Consider the following 14,593-nt stretch of genomic DNA (forward strand, 5'->3'; position numbering starts at 1 on the left):
TAAGCAGAGCATCAAAGAAAGGGAGGTAGGAAGGTAGGCAGGGACCCCATCACATGGGGCCTTGCAGATGCAGTGATCTCAGTGGCAGACGCTGAGGACAGTTGAGTCTGGCTCCTCGTTTTTAGGGAAATACAGAGTTGCAAAATACTCTGCATGCCACAGTTATTGCCCCTTCTTTTAACCAGAGACCTTTCTTCCCCCCGCTCATCTTATTAGTGTTTCAAATCACTCCAAGCAGAACCTCATGACCGTGGCAAATTTAGGAGTGGTGTTTGGACCAACTCTGATGAGGCCACAGGAAGAAACTGTTGCTGCCATCATGGATTTGAAGTTTCAGAATATTGTCGTGGAAATTTTAATTGAAAACCATGAAAAGGTAAAAGTGCTTATTTCCCCCCCCCCCCCAGAAGGGAATTCCTGTTTTGGGCTCGTCCCTGTGTGAGGTACAACTGTCCTCTTAGATTTTCCTTCTCTCTCTTTTTATTTAATGATTTTATTAGCACGATGGTGAGCCTGGTTCTGAGAAGTCCTCATGGAGCTTCTGTCTTTGGATGGAGTTCCACAAATCTGAAGCTTTACCCGGTCTTCTGTTATCTCACGGGTTTAAGGAAGCAAGGTTTAATCCAGATGCAGATGAATATCGGCAGTGTCGTTGTGGACTGTTTATGGTTTTTGCTGCCTTTGTTCCTATCCTTGGATTTCTCACTGAAATTCTGTTTACTGTAACACAAGGAAAACATTTTTTGTCAGTCTGTGTCACACTCTCCCCAGAAAAACACACACAACTGTCCCTCTCCCTGCAATTGTGCTAACAATTTCAGGGGATTCACAACATCCTCAAACCCGGGGCCTCCAGGTTGAGAATCTCTGGTTTAAAATGAATCTTAGGTAACATATCCTGTTGTTTGTTTCTCTGTATTCAAGGGAATACATGATTTTTCAAAATACAATAGACTCTTACAAGAACTTTTAGATATTTTTCCCCCCTTTATTCTGTTCATATAGATCAGGACCTTGCTAATAACTTTCCTCACTTTTAAGATAGGGAATTGGAAAACTTAAAATGCTTGGTCAACAACTTTAATTGTTTATAAATTTTCTAAAATATTGAGATTGCGTTATATGCCAAGTATGTATTAGGTGCTGGGAGGTGAAGATGAACATTACAGTCCCTGATGGAAAGCGGGTCACGATCTAGGGGGTTGAGCCCTGTTTCGGGACTTGTGTCCCACAGCACACATCCCTGTCTAACATATTATGCAATTGACTTATTTTTCTAGTTGTTATCTATTTCTTTCTTCTAGATCTTTGAGGGCAAAGATCTTTTTGCACATTTAGAACAATACCTGGTATTCCTTAGGCACTTGGTTAGTATTTATTTGGTGAAGTAATGGATTCAGTGAAATTTCTGGGGGTCAGGGGAGTGGGAAAGAGACAGATGAAGAGAGGTGTAGTCCTTTTGCACAAGTGTTGCGAGAACATTTCTTGGTTGGCTAGAGCAGTTCTAGCTGGTGCAAATATCGATTCCCTCTGAAAAGCTAGGCTTGAAACCTGGTTAGAGATTTGCTTTATCTGTGTGGTAAAAGCAGCTTGTTTTGTGGGTGTCAGACATTGGTGGGGTTTTTGGTTTTGTTTTTTGGTAGCTAGTGGTGCATTTATGCCTCCTCTTATGGCCCCGTCAAACTGTCATTAATGTGTACGGAAGTATCCAGACAGCTTCAGGGCACGATGGCTACTATTCATTTTGACAAAAAGAAATGATTAGACTATAAGCTTCGAGGCAATGTTTAGGAGCGCAACTATCATTAGATTAAATCCCAATTAAGAGAACTTTTATCCAATTTATTTGTGAAAATACTGGTTCTGGGTCTTGCTCTTGGATAAAAGGTTCTCCATCTAATGCCGTAGCTTCCTATTTCCTTCTCTTATTTGAAGCTGGGAAGATAAGTACACGATTTTTTTTCTGCTGGGAAATCGATAGGGCTGCTTTCACCTTGTTAACCAATCTTACAGGAATTCCAAGTGGCATTGGTGAGCCAATTATAATAGTTAACAGCAGATGGAACTGGACCCACTCTCGGAGATGCAGCTTCATTGAACGAAGTAGAGGGCTTTCGGTTCTTCCTCTCTCCCTTTCGGTGGCCAGGCTAGATAGTGCTGTGAACGCACAACCAATACTGATTGCAGTCCTGAGGTTTCCTACCAAGAGGAGGTGAGATAGTGACTTTCAGATTCTTCATTGAGTGTGTGAGTTTAGCTTTGGAAGCAGAGGGTTGCTTGGGGCTGGGTAGGGGCAGTGAGCTTGGATTAGTGAACATTTTTGAGAACTTAATATCCCTATTACCCCTTTATTCACCTCTTCAATTTCATCCTTGTCCACTGTCACTCTCACTCCCAGCTCGTTGTTCATGCTCAAGTGGTCTTCACTTCGGAGTCCAGGCTCTGCTATGAGGAGGAGTATTTCTGCTAACAAGGGTGATTGCGTAGAAACACTTTGTAGGGATGTCTGGCCCCAGCTGAGCCATATGTTTCCCTGACAACTGATCCACATGCACCACCCGAAGGAGCTGGTGTTTTACTTGAATGTAGTGAGGGAGAGATACGGTTCCTCTTAATGTTTGAGAACAAAGAGAAAAAGAGAGAGGGAGGAGGGCTAGCAAACGTTAAAAAGAATAGTCTCGTGAGGAAGGAAACAAAATTATCATTAAAAAAAGGAGGGGAAACTAGCAATGAAATGAAACGGCCTAGGTGGTGTCTATGAAGGAGAAGGAATTGGGGGGGGGTGGGCGGTAATGACAGTAGAAGGAAAATGTTTTCTTTTCCTCAGTTACTTATTTTTCTTCCCTAGGAATGTGAAAAATGGTAACTCTGACTAGGAAAGTCACTAAGTCAGAAAAGGAAACTTTCAACATATAATTAAAGCAAGAACGCTCCAGATTAATTTCGGAGTTAGAAAAAGACCCTTGGTTAATCTGCTTTGGAGATCACATCTTATCCAAGCCTCTTCGTTGTTTTCATAAAATCCATATGTACTTTATAGGAAACTTAATCCATATGTTTTGGCTTCATTTCCACTCAGTACATTAAGATGTTGTTTTAAAAGAAGTGTTCGCGGGCCAAAAAAGTTATCAAGTTCTTTCTTCCCTTGCAAACCAGAAAATTGCATTTCCCAGGTGGAAAGGGTACTGTGAAATTCCCAAGGACTTTCAAATTGGGGTTGTGCCTCAGAAATGTGTGAGTTCTGCATATGTTTTGTTCTTAAAGTATACAGTTGTCCCTCGGTATCTGGGGGGGGATTGGTTCCAGGACCCCCTGTGGATACCAAAATCCACGGATGCTCAGGTCCTTTATATAAAATGGCAGAGTATTTACATATAACCTATGCACATTCTCCCGTATACTTTGTCATCTCTAGATTACTTATAATACCTGATACAGTGTAAATGCTATGTAAGTAGTTGCCAGCATGCAGCAAATGCAAGTTCTGCTTTTTTGGAACTTTCTGGAACCTTTTTTTCCAAATATTTTCGATCTGCTGTTGATTACATCCGCTAATGGGGAACCCACGGAGGACGGACTGTACTTGTTACGGATTAATTCAGTACATCTGTCATGAGTGCCTGCTCTGAATCAGACATGGTGTGAGATTTGGGAGAAGTGAAGACAGTCCTGTAGGGAAAAGAAGAAATGGTGGAGAGTTAAGCGCTCTCACACAGATAGAGAGAGAGCCCCCGAGACTCCCGAGGAGAGTTTATGTCCACCTGTGGGGAATCTGGAACGTTTCCTGAAGAGGTGATTTGAGTAGGTTTTAGAATGGAGTTTGAACAGGTGGAGGTGTTTTAAGGGGACACTTCAGGTGTGGGGCATCATGTCATCAGAGAAACAGAGCAGGTGTGTGTTCTGGGAACACGAGGCTCCTGTTGGCAAAGGGGCGAGCGGTACGAGATGAGATTGGAAGGAGATCTGGGCCAGGTGTGGGGAGTTTCAGACGGCCACCTTAGGACTTTGGATCTAATTTTAGAGGTATCGGGGCCTCTCCTGGTTTTTAAGATTAAGCCTCTCGTGCTTAACCTGGCATCAGGGTTGGCAACAGAAAGTAGAGGAATAAAAGACCAGGTGAGAGGTCACATGGCATGGTCGTGAGAGTGGTGAGTTACAGGTGGAGAGCATCAGTTTGTGAGGTGGGATAGACACAGTCCAGGCACTGCATTTGTACCTCAGAAGAAGGTGTTATAAATGATGCTGAATATTCCATCCTGGGAGAATATTGGTGTTATTAATGGAAGGAGGGGAAAAATGGGTTTGGGGCAGAAGGTGAGTTCCGTTTATAACATGCAGAATTTTAGTTGTTGTCTGGATATCCAGCAAGATAAGCCCAGCAGACAGTTGGAGATGTGGGGCTCAACCTGGGGAGAGAATTTAGTGGGAGAAAGTGTACCATATGGTGTAAAGACATGAGGTAGATGTGAGAAAGAATTCCGTGGTGCGTCTGTTATATACGGTGTTTATCTCATATGACCTGTGTCTGTGTGTGTGTAATGCCCATTGCGTATATATATGTAATGGTATCCTTATATGTGTAAAGAATTCATATTACATATCTTATCCCTGTATGCATATGAGAAAAACCGAAGGGTAAAACATCCCTTGCTCACGGCCACACAGCTAGTGAGTGGCAATGCCTGGGTTTGCACTAAGGATTGTTCGACCCCAAAGCTTTCATTACTCAGAGAGGAGAAGAACAATATCTTTGAGAAATAATGAGATTTTACTCTTAGTGATAAAAGAGGAGCCAGAAGAAGCCCAGATGAGTTCAGTGTCAGGGTGGTCAAGGGGTGTTGTCAGTGATGCCAGTTGCTGTCAGGAGATGGGCAAGTATGAGGACTAGTGGAAGGCGTGTTCTCTCCAAGAGTGAGATGTCTGTTGAGAGCAACTTGTAAGGCCTTAAACGTGTGAGTGTTCAGGAATGGATGATAATAAGTCTGGATCTACTTCCAGTTTTTCCCATGTAACAGAAGAACAGATGGGAGGAAAAGTCAGAGCAGCCGTGACAGGGAAAGGAAGGATGACGGAGGACGTGTACACCTGCGTTGTCCACGGCTTGCTTATTATTCTCATATTCTGATCACCTGTCAGCTCACAGCTGGGGTGGGGGCTGTCTTTAGAAGAACTTCGTTAAATAGGTGTGTAAAGAACCCTATCGAGTTACAGGATCTGTTTAAATTGAGCCTATTCTGCTATTTTATACATTTTTAATGTCATAAAAGAAATATATATTTATAATGTGACTCAGCCTTTTCTCTGCCCTGCCTCAGTCCCTCGGGGCCCTTGAAGATTCAGAAGAGCCTTTGAGAATCATCAAAAAAAAAAAAAAAAAAAACCATATCAGGGTGGTTCTCTTTTCATATCTGCCTTGTTTTATGTTAATGTTTAAACTGCCAATTTATATAAAGTAAGGTACATAATGTTACTCTTAACCAAATCACTTTACAAAATACATGCCATAATATAGTTATAATCCAGGTTATATTTATCTTGTTAAGGATTTTCGTTGGATTTTCAGTGTGATAGGTTGCTTTCATGGTCACTGATTCTCTGAGGGTCAGTAGGTTATGAAGTTTTTGGGGTTTTTTTCTAGTATTAGCCTTTATGTAGTACAGTTTCTGTGGACCACAAGGTGCTAAGAGTTTGTTTACATAAAACTTACATGCCGTGGAGCGGCTGGGCCCGTGAGCCATGGCCGCTGAGCCTGCGCGTCTGGAGCCTGTGCTCCGCAACAGGAGAGGCCACAACAGTGAGAGGCCCGCGTACCGCAAAAAACAAACAAACAAAAAAACCTTTTCCTTGGTGAGGATTCCTATAAGTTTGCTAAAAGAAGCATATTCACCTTTGAAGTGAGCTCTGTGTCAGTCTGTCTCGTTTTTCCTGGTGAGAAAACGGAGGCCGTTCGGGATGGTGACGCTTTGTTGGAAAAGGCTGACAATGTTCTTGTTCACGAGTTTCTTCAGTAGATTGTGCTTTATCAAAGCATCTTTGTAACATAGGTTGCAGAGTTCTTGAATAGGCTGTGTCCTCCAGTCATAGAGGAACCTAGAAACAGTAAAGGTGAGAAGGACGTATACATTTCCCCTCAGGCGTCCAGCGTAATCCCCAGAATATTAAATTACATGCACATGGACAAGGGTATCCAGTGGTGCAGTGCATCACTTTTGTTAACCTTGGGACTGACTTTCTGACCTGCATCCTCCTGTCTTTGCCAAAAGCTAGAAGAACGTGTCTCTGCTCCCAGGTTCATGGTGGGATGGATTCCCTGTTCAGGCCCCACCTGCAGTCCACGTATGGTCTGTTTCTGGGTACAGGGCAGCCCGTTCCTCCATTCCTGAAGCTTCAGAAACCACACCCAGCCTGGCTCTCTCCTGCGGGTTGATCTCTGTCATCCTTTAATGCCAGTGAGGCCCAAGTGAGTAGCATGCAAACCATTTTTCACTGAGCGCGAGGAACCTTCCAGTCTTAGGGCATGCTTGTCATTTAATGGGGAAAAGAATTCTTTTTAAAAAAGAATCCAGCCTGAACTGCATCTTGATTGAGCTTTGCTGGCCCTGGGTTGCTAGGCAGCAGCAGTTTTCATGCGACAGGAAAAGAAATGTCTAAAGCACCAGCAACAACAATAAAACTCCAAAGTTTCTAAAAGTTGGTGTCTGCCTGAGTCATGACCCCTCAGCCTAGAGGTCAAATCCTGCAGCAAGAATATTTGACAAATTTTCAAAGTTTTTTTTTTTTTTTTCTTTTCCCCTTGCAGTTTTCATAAGTGTCCTCCTTGGTACAGCCATGAAAACGTACTTTACTGTTACTTTTTTTTTTTTTTTCCTCAACAGAGCTGTGCATTTTCTGGTGTGTTTAGCTTTAAAAGCACAGAAAGCTTGGTCTTTCTCGTTCCTTTAAGGAGAGTTGGAAAATAATAATGACATTGTCTTCCGCTCTTTTCGTTTAGCTCCGGCATGGGATGTCTCTGCTGTGGGCTGTGCTATAGCTCTGGAGATGGTAGATAATATTTTCCCATGGGACTAGAGTGGTTTGATGCAAGCAAATTCTGTAACATTTTCCTGTCCAGTAGAGACAAGGCACTGGGACTGTCTCAGGAAGATCGAAAGAGCTACGGTGTAGAAAGCGGGGCGGGGAGATTTATTCTCTGTTGTCTAAGAAAGCATACTTGGTCCAAGTGAGTGGAACTTGCTGGGAGGTGAGTTTTTGATTCAACAGAAGGCAGAACTCCATAATATTTGTAATAATGAGACTGTGTTCCTAGTAGAGATGGGTCTGAGGAGTTGGAGGAAAGCTGGCAGGGCAGATGGCTGAGGTCTGGCCCACTCTGAAAGTCTCGGCCAGAGACCTTGGAGACGCAGAGCTGCAAAGACAGGTCCTCCGAGCTTGTCTCAACGCTTGGCACTTGACACTGAATCAGTGTTGGTAGAATTCAGAATGGTGAGGAGGAAACAACTTTATGTTGTTTATATTCCCAGCAATACCCAGAGTCCTTGGAAGGGCAAATAAGGATGTAAGCGTGAGGGGTGGGCGTGGCGTGGTGTGTGTGGGTGGGCCCTAGAGAAGCAACCTTGACTTTCCTTAGGGGACAGCAGAGTATAGGGTGCTTATGGGCTTGGCTTTTGCATGGACAAAGCGCCCCCTTTTAACTTTTCTTTGTAAAATAAAGAAACCGGCTTTCAGAGCTGTCTCTTCCGTATCTCTCAAGACAGAGTTGAGAACAGTAATAATCTCAGCCAGCAGAGGGATGGTTATGTGCTGGTACCTAGGCTCTGCTCCTCGTGTGACATTTTATTGAAATAATCTGCTGACAATATCACAGAATGTAGCAGAGCCAGCCCCAAAGGAGAATTCCTTGGGTTGGAATCTCAGCTCCACCAAGTTGTGTGACTTTGGTGACCTGGGCCCCCCACTTAACCCATCATCAGATTCCTCACCTGTGAAAGAGGAAAAGCTGACGTACCTATCCAGCAGAGACCTGTGTTGAGGATGAGGTGAGCTGTTCTACAGATGAGGAAAACGAGGCTCAGTGAATTGCTCAAGTGGCCAGGCTGGGGTTTGAACTCCGTCTGTCTGCCTCCAAAGCCTACTCCTGACATCTACACTGTAGCTGTCCGATCACGTGTGTGTAAATATGCACATTTCATATGAAACTAATGACTTATTTGTGTTTTTCAAAAGACTTTGTATTTTTTAGAACCGTTTTAGATTTATAACAGAATTGAGAGGAAGGTACAGAGATTTCCAGTACCACCCCCTCCGCCCCCATGCGTGCAGAGCCTCCTCCATTTGTTACAGCCAAGGGACCCACCCTGGCACGTCATTATCACCAGAGTTTACTTAGGGTTCGCTCTTGCTGTTGTACCTTCTTGGGTTAGGCCAAATGCGTTATGACACGTATTTATCACGATCATCAGTGTGTTTTCATGGTTCTGAAAATCCTGTGTTCAGTCTGTTCATCTCCTCCCACCCATGCCCTCCCAACCCGCCAGCCTGGCCACCACTGACCTTTCTTTCTTTTTTTTTTTTTTTGCGGTACGCAGGCCTTTCACTGTTGTGGCCTCTCCCATTGCGGAGCACAGGCTCCGGACGCGCAGGCTCAGCGGCCATGGCTCACTGGCCCAGCTGCTCCGCGGCACGTGGGATCTTCCCGGACTGGGGCATGAACCCGTGTCCCCTGCATCGGCAGGTGGACTCTCAACCACCGCACCACCAGGGAAGCCCATCCATCACTGATCTTTTTGCTGTCTTTACAGTGTTGCCTTTTCCAGGTGTCATATAGTTGGACTCATACAGTGTGAGCCTTTCCAGATTGGCTTCTCTCACTGAGTACTGTGCATCTAAGGTTCCCCCACATCTTTTCACGGCTTGGTAGCTCATTTCTTTTCAGCGCTGACTTGTTTGTATTTTGAGAGAACCAGGATGATTGTTATGTAAATGACTGTTACACCCAGTGGGTGAGGACGGGAAAGCAAACTCCTCTCACCTGGCCTTCTTCCCGCCGCTCAGGTGGCTTCGCTGTGACATACAGCCCACTTCTGAGATGCATTCTTTCTAGGCTCCGCAGGCGGGGTCAAGGCCTCTCAGCCTCACCATTGATGAAAGCTCTAGCTAAGCCCTGGTGACCCTCCTCGTCTTCATCACCATCAGCATCATTAATATAGGATAACAGGGCTTCCCTGGTGGCGCAGTGGTTGAGAGTCCGCCTGCCGATGCAGGGGACACGGGTTCGTGCCCCGGTCCGGGAAGATCCCACATGCCGCGGAGCGGCTGGGCCCGTGAGCCATGGCCGCTGAGCCTGCGCGTCCGGAGCCTGTGCTCCGCAACGGGAGAGGCCACAACAGTGAGAGCCCCGCGTACCGCAAAATAAAAATTAAAAAATTAGGATAACAGTCTGTCTGATACTTATCAAGTGCTCATACCGTATTCTACATCATGATCTCGTTTAGTACCTGCTCAGCGACTCTATACGTCTAACGTCTCAGGTAGACGTTATCATCCTTATTTTACAATTTGGAAAATGGGGCTTAGGGTGAAATTCGCCCACGGTCACGCAGCTGGGAAATGGCGACGATGGGATTGGAACCCAGGACTGTCTGGCTCAGAGGTTGGAGCTGTCAAGCCTTCTACTCTACTGCTGCTCCTTCCGTTCTAAATGGCTTTCAGTGGAAGGCTTTGTGTTCAGGGTCACTGCCTAATGGGCAGGGCTGCAATATTCTGATGCTCAGGAACAGCAGATCTGGAATATATGCAGATTGAACTACATCACTAAAAACAGTATTTTGATGTCTCACATATATTTTCAGATATCTAAAATTACACCGAATAGTATAAGTGGGAAAACATAAATATGGAGTTATCAGTTCAATAATATGTAAAGAACTGATTTTTCAAAACTATAAACCAGAGGATTGAGAATAAGCTACATGTTTTTAGCAAAACCTTTAGAATTAAAAATGATAAGTTTGTACCATATAGTATGTGTATTGTTGAAGCCTATACCATGATAACATAGCCATTTGCGTCAGACTAGGATACTTGCAGAGAAAAGGTTTTTTTTTTCTCCTTCTTTCTCCTGGAAAGATCTCCTGCTGCTTTGTAGACAGGGCTGGGAAAAGGACATTTTTCTAGACTGCCCCCCCTCATCTGTAGTGTCCTGTAAGTCATTTAGTACAGATATGTCCTAGCGGACAGCCCAACCCCCAGCGGCTTGCTGTGGAGGTCGACCCCTCCAGCACGTTTGTGTGACGTTGTACTCCTCTTACTTAGGTCTGCTGATTTAGGCCAGCTGGATGCAGAAGAGCAGACACGCTGGAACCTGGGCTGAGTGAGATTCTGTCTCCTAGAGATCTGGAGTTGGGATGTGGGGAAACGCAGCCCGTTACTGTGAGGTGGCTTTTGGGCTTGGGGCTGCAGAACCCCTGGGATGAGTCCAGTACCAAGTGGAGGAAGGCAGTGCTCTGGGAAGGATCGGGAAGCTGATCCCAAGAGGGATGCAGAGGCGAGAAGCGGAGACTTGTTGGTTGACTCTTGATGGCCTCAAGCTCCTAATTCAGGCAAGTGTTGAGTTCCAGCTCTTTCTGCTTTCTGCTACTCCTTTTAATAAATCCCTGTTTAATTATGTCAGCTTGGTAACATTTTGGTTGCAACCAAGTCGTCTTTGGAGAGTGTGAGAAAATACACAGTGCAGGGTTCTGGCCAGTTTGATAAATTCACAGATAGTTTATTCATTAGCTTTGATTTTGGCTCAGTTTATGTTTCAGTGACTTCACGTAGCCCCTGTATGTCCTTGAGGTCAGCTGCTCCTTGCACCCAGTCCTTATGAAAACAGAGCAAGTGGGTCTGGTCGATGCAGTTTTAGGTAGAAACTCGTACTTTGAGGTCACCCAAATCTTAACTTGTTGGTCGCTTCCCATAACTATATGACTAGACCTTCTTTAACTTTCTTCTTCAGTTTTCTCCTCTTGGACCGAGGTTGAAACCGGAAATGGCTTTCTTCTCAATTCTCATATCATTTCTTTTTTGGCCAGGTAATTGTTTTCCTAATGCTTGGTCTCCAGTATTGTACCCCCCACTGTGTTCTCATACATCTCCCGGCAGGACGGTCCTCTGGTCTGCTGTTCAGTCAGTCAGTTGACATTTTAAAGTCCACTCACGCATCCAACATCCTTTTCCTCTATCAAGAGCAGTAGTTCTGAAGCCTTACTACATTAAGACCCACTTTGAAAATTTAAAGAAAACTTTGGGTCCTGTTCCCAGAAAGCAGTATAGTATATATACACAAAAAATATATATACAACTTTAGGAATTTTGGGGACTCCCAGGTCAAGAACCTAGAACCATAGGGAAACCAAGAGCTGCAGGATAATCCATGAGGAGTTGAGGTCCAGAGCATTTCTTCAGGCTCGACTTTTCTTGCCTTTTGCTGGTGACTTATTTTCCATACTTCTGCTCAGGAGCTGGGCGGGGGTCAGGTAAGGATTCATACTTTATTTATTCTTTTTAATATCTTTATTGGAGTGTAATTGCTTTACAATGTTGTGTTAGTTTCTGCTGTATAACAAAGTGAATCGACTATATGTATCCATATATCCCCATATCTTCTCCCTATCCCACCCCACCCTCTAGGTGGAAAGCATCGAGCTGCTCTCCCTGTGCTTTGCAGTAGGTTCCCACTAGCTATCTGTTTTACATTTGGTAGTGTGTATATGTCAGCGCCACTCTCTCACTTCACCCCAGAGGATGCATACTTTGTTTCCTATGTTCCCCACTTGGGACCAGCCGCCCAGGAAACCTTTCATGGAAGTATTGATTGCTTGTCTGGGCCACAGACAGTAGGAGTCCCCACTGAAAGGCATTGTGCTTAAATAGCAAAAGGCAGCCCCTTTGTATTATTTTGAGATGTGCTGGTGTTCAGACTTCTGCCACAGGGGGCAGAGGGTGGAAATCAGCTCGGGGGCAGATTGAAGAAGGCCCCTCTGTCCAGGTCAGGTCTTCCTACAGCAGCCTCGTTATCTCATTTGAATTCTTTCACATGTCCCTGAAGTTAAACCCGTTTTGAAACCCCACTGCTGCATTTAGTCAGTGATAATGGACCATGTGCTAGTGTCTCAGCTCCTGCGTCTTTAGTATAGCAAACACTGACGTCCTGTGCAACTGGTTAATGAATATTCAACTGCCTAATGAATATTAGGCAGACGTCCTACCCAACTGCCTTTAGAATGGCTAAACGAAGGGTTGATGGTCTTAGCTCATGGACCCTGGGGAGTAATTGTTCTCTTTCTCCTAGACTTCCATTCATCCTCCGATTTCCACTGGAGTTAAAAGTCAGAGTGGGTACAGTGACTGCTTGATGAAGCAGGCTGCCACTGAGGGTCCTCCAAATCGAGGTCTTCCCATTAAGTCCAGTGCCTGCCTCCTTGGGTGTGTCCGGGGTCCTCAAGACCACTCCTGTGTCCCGGGATTTGCTGGAAGGACTCATGGGACTCAGCGTGTGGTTGTACTCACAGCTTAGGTTTATCACCGTGATGTAGTGAGGACATGCCAGGGAGAAGATGACGACACAGCTGGGGTCTGGAGGAGTCACTGGAATTTTCCTTATGCTCTCACCTCCTCAGAGGGGTCACACACAGCGGACTCTTCCCCCAGCACCGAAAACGCAGCCACAAGCGTATAACGTGTCAGTTCAGGGAAGCGCCTTAGAGACTCAGTGCCTGTCGGGAGATAGTCATGTCGTCATCCTTTGCTGAGCGGGTACTGAAATCCAGACTCCCAGAAGGAAAGCCGGTGTTCCGCATCACACCAGCGCGTGCACATTTATGTGGAGACGGTTGAGGCACAGTGGGCCCTCCTAAGCATTTTGGGAATGTTTCATTTCAGTTTAGAGAACGGTTGATCAGCCAAGTTGCCAGACGTCAGCCAGGGACCAGCTTTGCAAGCAGGGTTTTCTAAGGATGGCCTTCCTAGGCCTGCCCCGTTTCCTCTTTTGTGTACACCGGGCATCTTTTACCTGCCACGGTGAGGAGCTTGAAGGGCAGCGGTGAGGGTGAGTTCCTGTTTCTCCTGCAAGGATGTTCTCTGTCGTTGGGATTCAGAGCCCTTCCTCTTTTGCTTTGGAAGCACCTTCCTTATTCTAGCGGCGAAGTGCCCATCGTCAGCACTGTTGAAAAGTGCAGGGCGAGTTTTGCCGATACGCATGGGAATCGAGAACGAGGTGGTCCGTACAGGTTAAGTCAATTTCAAGCCATGCCGCCTTATGTCACTGGATTAATTTGGCACAGTATGAAACGTCCCTCAAAAGCCTTCCTTGTTTTAACTTCCCACTTGGTTGATTTCTCCGTAAGGGTGACCCCAAAGGGCAGGAATCAGTTTGGTTAGCTTTGTTTCTGTGTTCACCCTTAAGCTCTGTTGAGTGCTGTCTTTGGGGCCCCATGTTGTCTCAAGGATCAAGGTGCTATCATGTCTGTCCTGCCCCCTCCCTTTTGCGTCTGGTCAAAACCCACCTCCTTGTCTCAGCTTGGGCATCGTGGTATCTGGGTGACACCGACACTCCTCAGATCCGCTCCTTCTTCCATTGAATCTTCTGGAATTTTCTTCAGAAAACCTTTTTGTTAGAAAATTTGAAGAAGTCCCTGCAGCCTTTAGTCCGTATTCCTTAGGTGAGTTTTCCATCGAGTACTGACAGTCTTCCTCCTCCCACGAGCTTTCTCAAGGTCATTATTTCTTTTCATGCAGATATTTGAAAAATTATTACCTAACTCGCCTTTTTTTTTGGGGGGGGGCAGATATCTTCATGATATCCATACTAAAAGTACCCCCTAATCCAGAGCGATTTAGGGGGAGGGTTGATTTTTTACTTCAGTCCTCTCCTGACCAGGTAGTGGTGAATTCTGTTGATCTTGATGCAGAAGTGTGTGTTTGTTGTTATGCTAACATACAAGTATCTGGAATTCTAGAGTAGAGTAAGACCTAATCACCTAAAGCTTCCTAAAGATATGTATATACGGTACATAGTCTGGAATCTGCTTCAAAATAATCTGGGTGATGTGGATGAACTAAAGTTGGTCATCGGTTAGGGACTGATGTAGGTAGGTGATGTGGACATAGGAGTTCATTAAAGTATTATTTTTACTTGTATATATATGTCTGAAATGATGGATGATAAAAGTTAAGTGATCTGATATTTGGTGTTGGCATCATTTCTTTTACACAGTTCATTATTCGTTCAACAAACATTTTAAAAACTGCTCCTTGCCTTGTAGTATATGGACAGGGACAAAAGATTTAAAAAAAAAAAAGCAGGTCTTGCTTTCCAGAAGTCCAGCCTTTAGCGAGAAAGACAACAGTGCAACTAACTCTGACACAGCCGAAGTCTAGTTCCCTGGCCTCAAGATAATGAGTTTGAGTTTGGACCTCTGAGAAGCTAGTCGCTTTCTTTGTCCAAAGCCAGGTTAAGACCATTTCTGCACATGAAAGACTTCATGTACTAGGCATCCCTTGGTGAATCACCTTAGTTGTTTCTTCAGAAGATGTTTACCCCTTCCATTCGCAG

General features: G+C 45.0%; 1 protein-coding gene across 2 annotated transcripts in view; it reads left to right on the forward strand.

Moving 5' to 3' along the window:
- The window catches only part of ARHGAP10 (Rho GTPase activating protein 10), a 325,886-nt gene that overhangs the window by 233,445 nt on the left and 77,848 nt on the right, over window positions 1–14,593 (forward strand). For both annotated transcript variants that reach the window (XM_027117132.1, XM_027117131.1), the window contains exon 18: window positions 217–376. In XM_027117132.1, coding sequence (XP_026972933.1) covers window positions 217–376 — 160 coding nt within the window. The remainder of the gene's footprint in view (window positions 1–216; window positions 377–14,593) is intronic.

This window comes from Aethalodelphis obliquidens, unplaced genomic scaffold (assembly GCF_003676395.1).
Source record: "Aethalodelphis obliquidens isolate GAN/ISIS:26980383/991018 unplaced genomic scaffold, ASM367639v1 scaffold17, whole genome shotgun sequence".
NCBI classification, from domain to species: Eukaryota; Metazoa; Chordata; class Mammalia; order Artiodactyla; family Delphinidae; genus Aethalodelphis; species Aethalodelphis obliquidens.